Raw genomic sequence first — 13369 nt, 5'->3', positions numbered from 1 at the left:
CAGCTATTCACCATTTTTTTTTTTCATTTCCATCCAAGATTTTTAAACAAGATGGGGCAAATAGAAATTCTGGTGAAATAACAAAAAAATTCATGGAAGCTTTTCTTCTTCTTTGCCCTCTTCTATCCAGAACTTTATCAGTATTATCACTTATTTTGCTTTGCCCACCGTGGTCTCCACTGCCACCAGGAGGTGAAACTCCTAGAGGGCAAGGTCTCAAATTTACCTCTGTGCTTTATGTTATGTCCACAGAATAAAAGGTTCTCATGAATAACTGTCAGATGAATTGTTTGCTCTCTTAATAGCCACACATCAATTGTTAAGTGGTATTTATAATTTTCAGGTTAGTTCTTTGACTAACTTTAGGCCTCTATTCAGATGCTGTATAAAATTTTCTTAAGTCAGATTCTCAGCTATCTGGTAGGCTCTGGACCATAAAGACCATGTAATGGGCTCCCAGTATTTTTAATGGGGGGGGATTCCTTATTTTGGTGGTTTCCTCTCTTGCCTTCCCCTGCCCCCCCCCCCTTTTTTTTTCCTGCCAAGACAATTGTTGGCTTATCAGCTGCCTGATCAGTTTTAGACAGTCACTGGTAGTCTTGATTTTTTTTCCTTCTGACTCCAGGTCACCATAGGATACTACTTAATGAGAGTCCGGAGAGCACTGAGGTAAAACATGTGGGCTTGAGTCACATATCCTGGTCCTAAAACCTGACTTCTGCCATTTCACATCTGAGCCACTCAAAGCCTCAGTTTTCCTATGGGTAAAGTTTCCTCATTTGTAAAATGGGGACAACAGAATAGTACCTCTACGAAGGGCAGTTCTGGGAAACGAGTGAAATAATCCAAGTGCAGTGCTAAGAAAATGCCGGCCACCGTTATTCCACTTAAAAAGATGTGGAAATCTGGGGTTGACTTTTTTAGTCTCCTATCATAATGAGGGTGCTGTTTTGGCTTTTTAAAAAGATTTATTTTTAAAATTTTTTTTTTTCAACGTTTATTTATTTTTGGGACAGAGAGAGACAGAGCATGAACGGGGGAGGGGCAGAGAGAGAGAGGGAGACACAGAATCGGAAACAGGCTCCAGGCTCTGAGCCATCAGCCCAGAGCCTGACGCGGGGCTCGAACTCCCGGACCGCGAGATCATGACCTGGCTGAAGTCGGACGCTTAACCGACTGCGCCACCCAGGCGCCCCAAAAAGATTTATTTTTAATGTTTACTCATCTTTGAGAGAGAGAGAAAGACAGCATCAGTGGGGGAGGGGCAGAGAGAGAGGGAGACAGAACCTGAAGCAGGCTCCAGGCTCCGAGCGGTCAGCACAGACCTGATGCGGGGCCTGAACTCATGAACTGTGGGATCATGACCTGAGCCGAAGTCGAGGCTTAACTGACTGAGCCGCCCAGGTGCCCCAGGACTTTTTTTTTTTTTTTTAAAGTAATCTCTACACCCATTGTGCAGCTCAAACCTACAAGATCAAGAGTCATATACTCTCCACTGACAGAGCCAGCCAGGTGCCCCAGTTGTTTTGTTTTGTTTTGTTTTGAATTGCACAAAATCTCTTTTCCTGACCTTCTTTTACAGTCTTTTACTATCTCATTTGTAAAACAGCCTTAATAATTTCTTAAATAGCCTGTTACCAGTTGTCCCTTTTAGCAGAGCAGCCAAAAAGGACTACTACCACTGTTCTAAAATAGTTCAAAATCTCCCTCAATTAGAAGAGGACGGTAGATTAACAAGTTTTCCTGTCTCATTCCTCCCATTATGTCGCTGCCTTATTGTTCTTTTCAGAAGAAAGGATAATCTTCCTATTCTGAATAGCCCTGATTTTAAACCATTCGAACCAGGAGGGATTGTGAAGGGACAAGGGCAGAACAATGCCTCCCCTGTCCCTGCCCTTTTGGGCCCCTCCCTTAACCACCAGCTAATAAGATTTAAGCTATAAAGTTCAATACAGGAGACAAAAGCTTCCAGCCAGAGTGGATTTTTTTGTTTTGTTTTGTTTTAGGACAGAAATAGGGTGCAGATGCCCAGAATTTGTTAACAGGCTTGACTGTGATGCAGCAAAGCCCATTTTAAGTCAGATCAAGTTTATAGAGGTGTAGCTGATTATTTTGAATAATTAAATGGTGTCAAAACCAGCTGTGATGAATAGCACTGGGGGTCTCAAATCATAAATAATTGAGAAACTGGAGTTGCATTTGGTCATCCTGATCAAATTCTGTTCTCCAGAGGATAAATGTTTGTCCTGAATACCATCAACATTGTTAAATGCCTCAATATTCTTGCTCAGTCATCCAGCCAACAGTCAATTGAACTAAATCACTTCAACAGCACACACATTTGCTGTCCTCATGAATACAAAATGTTTGACTTTAAACCATGTTCTCTGTAGTTGAATAGGCACCTTTTTTGGTAAGCATCTAACAGCCGCATTAAGTACTCGACATATTTTTGTTTGTTCCATGATACACAGGACTTTGACGAATAAATCAGAGGGTCCCTTCTCTCTACTACCTTTGCTTTGGTTTTGCCCAGAAAAACACAACACAACAAAACAAAAAACCAAGAGAAATAGTTGTCAGTATAACTGCCTTTATGATGGCCTCTGGGGACTCTGGCCTTGCACGGAGACAGGGGCTTTGGGTCCTGTGTTTATTCCTCATTGTGTGTCCTTTCCATCACATCATTTAATCCCCATCACCCATTTTGGGAAAAGAGATGGGCCGTAAAGCATCATCATCATCGTTTCCATTTTAAAGGAAGAATGAGACAGAGAAAAGAACCGACTCACCCACAAAGCTAGAAGACAGCTGAGCTGCCACGAAAACTTGGCCCCCTTGGCACAACTCTTGCTGCCAGAGATGTGCCTTAGTTAAGCGCCTCGGTGAAGAAAAGGGCAGTCTGTTTAATAGCTCCTCATTGACGCCCTGTCACTGCTGAACTGGCACGGAACCCGGAGCTGGCAGGGCGGTGCGCGCCCCGCTCTACCTTGCTCCCCGCACAACAGTTCTTACAATCACAAGGGCTGCGTTAACCCGTGTCTTCTCTCCAGGGAGTGACAGTCACAAGAACGACAACCATCAACCTTCGCACGGGCTTCACGGTTCACCCGGCGCTTTCACAGACGTTCAGCATTCACCTCTTCCCACTGTGGGGCCGTCCGTGACGCGAGCGCCACTGTTAAAAGCGAGGGACCCAGGCAATCGGAGAGGAGGTGACTGGCCCGAGGATGAGGAGGCACCCTACCTACCGTGCACTCGACCCCCTCAACACCTCGTGCACCCAGAGACACGAACCCTACCCTCGGTGTGAGAACTACTGGCCTGCTCAGGATTAAGATGAAGACAGGACCGGGGGGCGCTTGCCTCCTCTCTACCCCTGCCTCCTCTCTACCCCCAAGTCCGCTCTTCCGTAGAAACGCACGTTCAGGACATGGGTGACCAACTCCCTCTCGCCTAATGTTTACTGGGATGAGAGTGCTTGTCACAGTTGTAAGCGTGACGCAGAAAAGCAGCAGCAGCAGCAGAAAACCGGTCTCCACTTTTCCCACCATTGTTTTGTTATGCCAGAATGAACTCAGCTCGAGTTTCTAACAAGCCTCACACAGTAAGGGTTGGGTCTCCGGAAGTTACTTTTCAGTCTCGAAACCTACCTCAAAATCCTCGGAGAACCCATGCTGGTTATTAGAATACAGCTCACCGATGTGTTTAACAAACTGTTTGACAGGAATGGCTTCCATGTCATCTGTGGGGATAAAATGAAATTCAGAGTCACACAGAATACACTTCAATAAAACAAGTAACACGGACAAGGGATTATTAAAGACAAACATTTGACTTTTGCAAAGAGTGCTGTAATTCGGTCACCTGAAGTAGAGGTCCTCAAGAAGAGTCTCAGGATGTATTTTACATTTCTATCTCATGGTTTTGAATGTCGAGAAGCAAGGTAAAATACAGGTTTGTTTCCTTTTCAAGTATGTAGGGAATTACTTTTTTTTTTTTTTTAAATGTTTTAGGCAATTTACATAGTTAAATGACCGCACCATACTCTCAACTGAAAGTCTGAACCTACCTAAGGTACATCATTTGTCAAGAAATTTTATCACAACCTAAGATTTCTCAAAAATTGCTCTGCAGTGGGGTCCAGCTTGAACTTGGAGCATCTCTCAAGTCGAAGCAATCTTTATACACAATTACAGATCGATGCCATTGTACCAGCTGGCTTCGGGTACAATGCCATCTATGTTTAAATGTTCAAAATTTGAGTTCAAGACAGCTGTGTCTACACGATGCCAAATAATCAGTTTGACTGAATTAACTGGATTTTTTGGGTGTTGACAGACTAGGTAGAGATTCAGGAAGACTCCACTTTCCAATTTATTGCAACGTTGTCACTTCAGAGGGATGCTTTCGGCTATACGAGCCCAAAGTGTGTTTTAAGCTGCTTTGTCCAGATCCAGCCTGATACTTGAGTACTGGCCGTAAAACTGCCACACCCCACTAACTGGAGCTCCCCAACCTCCTTCCCTCGACCCTCCCCCGCAAATATTTCCTTTTAAAAATACTCTGCTGAATTTGAGATAAACAACAGACATGACATTTACTTTATTCAGAGTGAAAGATCTTTGGCAAACGCACAAACATCTAAACTGCCACAGATGCTTTTCTTAGCAAAGGGTATGAAGATCTGTATGTGTAAATGAGGTCCTACTTTGGCAAGAATGTTATAGATCCAGGCCTGACAATCTGATTTCTCTTCATCTGGTGACAGTTAACATTGACTATGTCATTCCTTCTCTACTTTCTCTCGAGAGAGCAAAGCTCCAGGGTGGCTTTTTGCATCTATTGACATTTTCAAACTTGAATCATTCTTAAGTGGAAAATAGCATCTCTTATACTTTGTTTAAGGAAGGTGACTTATATGTTCATAATCCAAATTGCTTCGCATAGACACGTTATTTATCAAATAGGTGGTGCTCTGTAAGCACAAATTCTTTCTGTGTGAACAATTAAAGACCTAATCATTTTAATAGGCCACCTTATGAAAAAAATTGCCAAGTTATTTACAAATATTTCAGGATTGAAGATGTTCATGAATATGCAATCATTTTGCACGCCCAAGAAATCTATAGCTCCCATAATGATGTAACCAGCATTAACAAAGTAAGCAGAGCCAAAACGTTTCTCCAGAATATTGAGCAGAATGCACAGTTCAAGAAAAATTTCCAAAATTATCTGACTGACTTCCCTTCAAATGTTTAGGAGTAAGCAAATTCTACAATTAAGATCAAGTGGCAGAGAAATTAAGCTGAGGCTGAAGGGTTAATATGTACAAAACCGGAGTCTCAAGAAGATTAACCCAAAGACACTCATCTTTGGACAAGGGGCAAAAGGAGCGACATGAGATACAACGTAACCCTGCGAACACTATAGAATGCAGCCTCCCACTTTATTTAGAAACCCAAAGACACCCCTTTCCGAGGGGGACATCATTAACAGCACAATAGGCTGAGGGCAACATTTATCCCATGATAGCTTAGAATTTTAGAATTCCAATACATTTACGGGGCACAGGGACTGTAGTTTAAAGAAAGAAAAAACAACAGGTCAGCTTTAGAGCTATTTTACTCTGCAGAGTCAAAAAACAAAAAAGGGCAAAACCCACAGCATTTCAAAGGCCAAAGCCCACCTCAAGTCATTAAAAAAAAAAATGTTTTTAGGGTAACTATCATTTTTTTCTTTTCTGCCAATTGCTCAGGTATAGTATTCAAGCTAATGCCATACGTGCTCAGCAATCAGTCTGCCTGCTATCCCCCGTGGCTAGATGCAGGAGAAATCCAGCAGAGCTCAGTATGATAATCATGGAAATATATGACTCACTAGTGTCTCCAATTAGCTTCTTCATCCAAGGAAGTGTAACCACACCCCTCTGCATTTCCAGGCACCACCAGTAACGTCATGAAACTACCAACAGGCAGGCACACACACACACACACACACACACACACACACACACACACCTACACACGCTCAGCACGGACCACCACCAGCTACCCAGGTAACATGGTATTTGTCTTTCAATCAAGATAAATGAAGCTGAAGGGTCATAAATCTTTTTTTGGTCAATATTACGATGAATATAAGGCTATGACTAATTCAAAGTCCTAATAGTTTTCCTCTTAAATTTCTCTCAGCAAGAACCAGGTAATTAGAAAATTACCGTAACTAGCAGAAGGCCAAGCAATTAGGACAGCAGCATAGACCTGATCTCAGCTTTTATCTGGAAAAACCCTGTGGTGTTAGAGGTCATCCATATGAAAGATGCTTTTTCACCGAAGTATGTTCCGTTGCTGAACGCAGAGGACATTAGCAGCACTAACTATGGACGAGGCACTTTTCTATGCCCTTTAGGTGCATTAACATGTACTCAAATCCTCTCAACAACCCTGGGAGATAGAGGCTATTTTCCTACCCATCTCACAGTTGGGAAAATAAGCTCAGAAAGATTAACTAAAAGCTGGACCATGGAAGGGGAAGCGGGTCGCGGATCCAAGGTCAAGAGAGATGGCTGCTGTCTGTGTATATGGTCCGAGTGAATGGGAAACCACTGGAGGAGGCATTTCCTGAGCACCCAGGACTCGGCCGGACATTAGGGAGATGGTCTCCGCCCAAGGGCACATTTGTGTTGGAGAAGCAATGAACGTAAGCAGGTGGGGGCAAGAACAGCTTGTAATTACATGGTGAAGACTCCAAGTGCCATGAAAGGGAGGGGTTTGATGACTCAGGCAAAAATAAATGTTACCGATGTAGTGCTGATAAAGAAAACTATGAGCTGGCATCAAAGGGAAGAGGTTTGACCTCCAGGTTAAATGGGAGATTGTTAGGATATATAATGAAACGGTCTCAAGATAGAGTGGGTATAATGAAAACAGAATCACTGTTTATTAAGCCCTAGACTGGTTACCAGGGACTGTGCTAAATGCTTTCAGTACATTTACCTTTACCAGAACTACGTGAAGGGGACATTGTTATCCTCACGTTACACAGGAGGTAACGGAAGCAACATGTCCAAAGCGACCGATAACTCAGTAGGCAGAGCTGAGATCTGAACCCTGGTGCACTGAATGCAAAGCTCTTTCTCCTATGTGCTGTGATACCTAACTTGTCTACATTCTCCAATTTCAAGGAAGAACAAGGAGTTAAATTGAGTATCTTGGTTTAATTAGAGTCCCTTGGATAAAATGTTATGTTTAAATTTTGTGCCAGCGTTTTTTGTTTCAAGTTTTTAAGTTCCAGTTAGTTAACATATAGGGTAATATTGGCCTCTGGAGGAGAATTTAGTGATTCATCACTCACCTGTAACACGCAAGTGCCGTCCTTAATATCCATCATACACCTAGCTCAGGCCTTGCCCACCTCCCTCCGTCAACCTTTGGTTTGTTCTCTATAGTTAACAGTCTATTGGGGCACCTGGGTGGCTTAGTTGGTTAAGCATCTGACTCTTGATTTTGGCTCAGGTTCGTGAGATCAAGCCCTGCGTGGGCTTTGCCCTGACGGCAAAGAGCCTGCTTGGGATTCTCCCTCTCTCTCCCTCTCTCCAAAGAAATAAACTTTAAAAAAAAAAAAAGTCTCTTGTGGTTTGCTTCCCTTTTTTCCCCTCCTCCTATTTACTTATAGAATTTTCATATAGCGAAGATTTAAATTCAGCAAAAATGAGAGTACTGCTTTTATCATTAAATCGTCCTGTTATAAAGTGCTTGGTACAGTCAGCTGAGAATCAGCACCTTAAGGGTGAGATTGTTATGTGATATTACTATTTATACTTTGTTCCAAGATTTCGGCCTTTGGTGGCTGGAATTAAACTTCATATACAAGAGACCTTTTATTTTGGGCAGTCCACAACGAAACATCCTCATGTACCACTTCTGAGGAAGCCTGGAATTGGTGTCTGGTTTGTAGGTACCCAAAGCAGAGCGTTGGAAGACTCAAGACTGTTGACCTTGAATACAACACTGTAAGGAACAAAGAACACACGGAACACAGAGAGAGGCTACTTCCAAATCTAGTTATGTCTCTGTTGTACTTGCATCTTTGGAGCCATTAGTGGAAAATCACTCTTACATTGGTGTATGGTTCTAAGCTACTTTCATAATCTTAGTCTGCCTTCTCTTATTCTTCAGGAATAACAGATACACAAAAAGGGAAAAACTTCACTTTCTTGTCTGTCTTCGCACAAGTAAATAAACAAACATTTTGAAAAAAGAAAGAAAAAGTCAGTAGCCAAGACTTCTTGAACTGAACATCAGCCACAGGGAGGTGCTGCAGACAGGGCTCAGGCAGCAGCTCTGTGGCAGGTATTTAGCCTGTAACTCGGTAAGATTGTGTAGCGTCCTTCTTCTCGGTTACTGATGATGGAAAGCATTCTGCGTGTATCAGGCACCTGGGGGAAATGGTGGCCAGAGCAAGATGGCCTGGTGGTGGTACTTCAAACTCTCTGCGGTTCTTTTTCCTCATCTGTGAAATGCGAATAACTACCTAACTCATAGTGTTACAAAAAGCAGATGAGTGCTTGGCATTTACTAAATGCTTCGTAACTCATTTATTGTTGTGTGCGAATTGCTTTATGTGCACAGCCCTATGATTTCTGGGGGTGATTACCCATTTTATAGACAGGCAAACTGACTACAAGAGACCAAAGAGCTTGGCCAATGTCCACTGTCATTATCAACTGGTGGGGCCCAGGCCAACTCCAAAGTCTCATCTCTTCTACCTTATTTCAAGTCTCTCGACCTTCAATTGAACGTACACGGCTAGAGGGCAGAAAACCACAATAATGCATTTTAAAGAAACTTTGACTTATAACAAATGAAATGATACACTTTGGCTTGAAGAGTAAGCTTCCGTAAACCTGGAGAATTCACACTAATATTCTGGTCACCTTGATGATGTCAAGTAAAAAAAAAAAAAAAAGTGTTGTAGTGTTTACCTTCCTGCCAAGATGCTCAGTGCTGGGGTCAACTGGCTTAACGTCTATTTTAGAAAATACCGTACTGGCAGGGTGTGGGTACATAAAGAATTACAATGAACATTCCAGAGGGCCTTACGTCACCTACTCTGCCACCAATCTCAGTGAAGTTTGTTTAATCCATTCAAGTTCCTGCAACCCTATGTCAAATCCCAACCCAATCTGTCCTCTGGCAAATTTATAAGAAGAACCTATAAAGCCCCAGCAGAGTCACTGGATCAAGTCACTCCTGCTCAGACCTTACCCCAGGTCCCCCAAGTCCCACAACAGGATTGTCAACCACCTCTCTAGTGGACAGTCCCGGATTTCAGGAACAACTCAGTCCCTTCTTGTGTCTGTGCTCTCAGTTCCCAGAAGCCAAGTTCGGGTCTCTGTCTGCACTTGGTAATACCTCTGTGTCCACTTAGGAAGATAAAGCAAACATGAAATAAAGGAACATTACTGCGATTTTAGTTTCCGAGTTAGAGCACAACAAATAGATTTTTGTCTAAATCAGACTCTTTGGATGCAAGGAGTGTTGCAGAGATTGGAACATTTTATTTCCTGCCATAAAAAGAAATCTCTTTTCATTTATGACACAATGAAGTCAATAAAGAAAAGGCTTCATTATAGTCAAAAGACCAATGAATCTCCTTTGGAGATAATCTCTGTATAAATAAAATATGCCAACAAGGTTGGTTTAATCCCAAGGGTTTTAAACTGCATGTTTAAAATCCCTTTATATGCTGGCACCCTGCTGTAGCAAGTGACCTTCAAATTATTAAGATGTATTTTAACTGCTGGAAAGGCATGAATCATTTCTGGATTTCCAAGCTACTGGTTAGCAGCAACATTTTGTTTTCTAATGCTCTTATTAGCAAGTTGGATGTTCTAATTTCCAGAAAAAAACGCATTTCTAAGGACATTTGTGCTTGACAATATGCAGATTTGGAAAAGCCCTTACAACATTCTCTCTAATCAGGTTAATTTAATGAAGTATGTTTTGATTTTAAAAAGCTATAATGTAAAGAAAGTCTAAAAGAATAATGCAATACAGTGGAAATAAATTACAGATGACGTATGTACGTAACACTTCAATAGCTGCAATGAAAATATTATTGAAGTTTGTCATTTAAAAAGAGTATCTCAAGATTGGAAACTCTAGATTTTTAAAAGTAGTTGCAGAGGTTAAGGATAATATGGATCTTAATGGAAATGTGTGATCGATCACTTTAGTATCTTAAAAATGTCTTAGAAGTAACTACCTGAGAAAGCATTTTGAGAGGACGGACAGCTAAGTTACTGCATTCTATTATGCTTAACTCTCCCAGGGTGACAATGGAGAACCATTCGATATTGGAAAACAATTAGTGAAAAAAAAATACTGAGTCAAAGCTTCCCCCTTTTTTTAAAGTTTGTTTTTGAGAGAGAGAGAGAGAGAGAGAGAACAAGTGCATGCCAGAGCAAGCATGAGTGGGGGAGGGGCAGAGAGAGAGAGAGGAGACAGAGAATCCCAAGCAGTCTCTGAGCTACCAGTGCAGAGCCCAATGTGGGGTTTGACTCATGACCAATGAGATCATGACCTGAGCCAAAATCAAGAGTTGGACGACACTCAACTGACTGAGCCACCCAGGTGCCCCAAGAGTCAACGCCCCTTTCATTCTGCACAAGTCAGAGTTCAGCCTACCTGGAAAACCAACCAACTGGCCAACAAACCAACCACTTTTCCCAAATATCATATATGGAATAGGCACTATAATTCCAATTTTCCTGATGAAAGAATTGATGACACTTCTGTAGTGACTGGAACATAACTTCAAAAACACTTCTGGGGCACATGGGTGGTTCAGTTGGTTAAGTGACCAACTCTTGATCTTGGCTCAGGTCATGATCGTGGTTCATGGGGTCGAGCCCTGAGTTGGGCTCTGTCTTGTTAGCATGGAGCCTGCTTAGGATTCTCTCTTTCCCTCTCTCTCTGCCTCTCCCCTGCTCTCTTTCTCCTAAAATAAATACACTTAAAAAAAAAAAAAAAACACTTCCTTAATTTCTTTCATGTTGGATACTCTTGCATTAGAGGAGTTTTTGTTGTTTTTTATTAATGTTTAAAAAAATTTTTCTAATGTTTTTATTTATTTTTGAGACAGAGAGAAACAGAGCATGAGCAGGCGAGAGGCAGAGAGAGAGGGAGACACAGAATCGGAAGCAGGCTCCAGGCTCTGAGCTGTCAGCACAGAGTCTGATGTGGGACTCGAACTCACAGACCATGAGATCATGACCTGAGCTGAAGTCAGATGCTCAACCGACTGAGCCACCCAGGTGCCCGTTTTTTATTAATGTTTGAGAGAGAGAGCAAGTGCGCGCTTGTGCATGTGGGAGAAGGGCAGAGAGAGGGAGATATTGCCAAGCAGGGTCTGTGCTCAGTACAGAGCCTGACATGCGGCTCAATCTCACAAACTGTGAGATCATGACCTGAGCTGAAATTAAGAGTCAGACAGTTAACCGATTAGGCCACCCAGGCGCCCCTAGAGGAGTGCTTTCTAATGCTAACCCACCTTAGCCACCATATTCACATTCTGTAGCATTTCCATGTTGTACAGAAGTCCAGGGGAGATCAGGAAAAAATGCCTTCATCCTTACGAGACTATCTTTGCTATGTTAAATCAGAAGAACACACTGAAGATTCTAAACTCCTAAAATTTCAATGAGATGAGTACAATAACTCAGAATTCTTCAAAAAGTCCTATAAATGGCTATCTCCCAGGGATGATTATCAATTAGCAAAGCTTTCCTTAACCATTTGCCTATTTTGTAATACTTCTCACAAAGTTAGTGTAACTTAGTGATCCCACTTATGCTTTGGGATTTAAAGGCCAGAACTCTTTGTTTATGAATTTTAACCACAGCAGATTCATCCAAAAGTTTGAATCTATTTGTGAATTTCTCCCCAAGTCATTAAAACACACAGGCCTCTTTTTGCACAGGGAGTGGAGGTATCAGTGGGTGGAGTGTCTTTTTCATAGGAAGAAAATAGAAATGACTACAGGACAAAAGTGCAGATGAGTTTTTGATATGGAAGAAACTTCAGCAAAATAATGAAACTGTTCAGGGGGATGAAGGAGAACTTAATGGAGAAGCAAATGGTCAGTGCTGGTGAAAGAAGATAAGGATCAAGAGCTCAGAAAAACTACACATGAATATTTGAAAAGGCCTTGATTTCATGAAGCAACATCCAAATGAGGAGCCTGAAGTCTTGAGAGATCAGAACTGTCAGAAGAGCATGCCAACAGGGGTGGAGCCTTTTCTAGGCATCTGTCCTTTGAAGCCACACAGCCGATTCCAATGCTGACTCCAATGCATTCCAATGCTAACTCTGTGTAACCTTGAGCGAATTAACAGTGTCTCTGAGCCTCAGTTTCCTCATCTCTAAGGGAAGGATATCAATGGCACTGGTCTCTCTAGGATTGCAGTGAAAATAAACCATGTTGTCAGTAAATGCTCAATACACGTTACATGATGATGATTTAAAAAAAATTTTTTTTAAAGTTTATTCATTTTTTTAAGAAACAGAGAGAGACAGAACATGAGCGGGGGAGGGGCAGAGAGAGAGGGAGACACAGAATTCGAAGCAGGCTCCAGGCTCTGAGCTGTCAGCACAGTGCCGGATGCGGGGCTCGAACTCACTGACCATGAGATCACAACCTGAGCTGAAGTCGGGACCCTTAACTGACTGAGCCACCCAGGCGCCCCATGTGATGATGGTTTCTTAAAGAGGTTCAATGTAAAGGAAGTTCTAGGAGCAGACCTCATTCCATAGTCTACAGTGCTGACGCACAAGTTTTATTTTGTAACAGTTTGGTGCCTGATGGCTTTTCAATCGTACCCTGTGGCATACGTTTTTAACCAGCATAATGGCTCAGTTTACTATAGTGTTTGCCTGGAAATAAATCAATAAGTAAACAAATAAATAAATTTAAGTTTATTTAGAGAAAGAGTGTGAGTGGGAGAGGGGCAGAGAGAGAAGGGGGGGAGCACAGAGAAAGAGAGAGAGAGAGAGAGAGAGAGAGAGAGAGAGAGAGAGAGAGAGAATCCCAAGCAGGCTCCATGCTGTCAGCCCTCAGGCCAGCAAGGGCTCGATCTTACGAACCATGAGATCATGACCTGAGCTGAAATGAAGAGTTGATCGCTGAACCTAAGGTGCCCCTGGAAATACTGGAAAAACCAGTACCTGGAAAATATCTGAAAAACTCATTTTTTAAATAATCAGTTATAGGACATAAGGAGTTCAGGTGATAAAGTTCATAAATCAGAGGGCAAGGTGTCCTGTTATTAGGTTTTGAACAAGAAGAAAATCTAACAGGTCTACTG

The 13369-nt window shown here is 42.2% G+C and overlaps 1 protein-coding gene across 4 annotated transcripts in view; it reads right to left on the bottom strand.

Moving 5' to 3' along the window:
- The window catches only part of PTPRG (protein tyrosine phosphatase receptor type G), a 713505-nt gene that overhangs the window by 38145 nt on the left and 661991 nt on the right, over positions 1–13369 (bottom strand). For all 4 annotated transcript variants that reach the window (XR_007150245.1, XM_047849347.1, XM_047849350.1 and 1 more), the window contains one exon: positions 3654–3745. Coding sequence is in view for 3 of the 4 variants with exons in the window: in XM_047849347.1 (XP_047705303.1) it covers positions 3654–3745 (92 nt within the window). In the remaining variant the exon portion in view is untranslated. The remainder of the gene's footprint in view (positions 1–3653; positions 3746–13369) is intronic.

This window comes from Prionailurus viverrinus, chromosome A2 (assembly GCF_022837055.1).
Source record: "Prionailurus viverrinus isolate Anna chromosome A2, UM_Priviv_1.0, whole genome shotgun sequence".
NCBI lineage: Eukaryota > Metazoa > Chordata > Mammalia > Carnivora > Felidae > Prionailurus > Prionailurus viverrinus.
The sequence above is the reverse complement of the archived record's forward strand: the minus strand, read 5'-3'. Positions and strand labels throughout refer to the sequence as shown.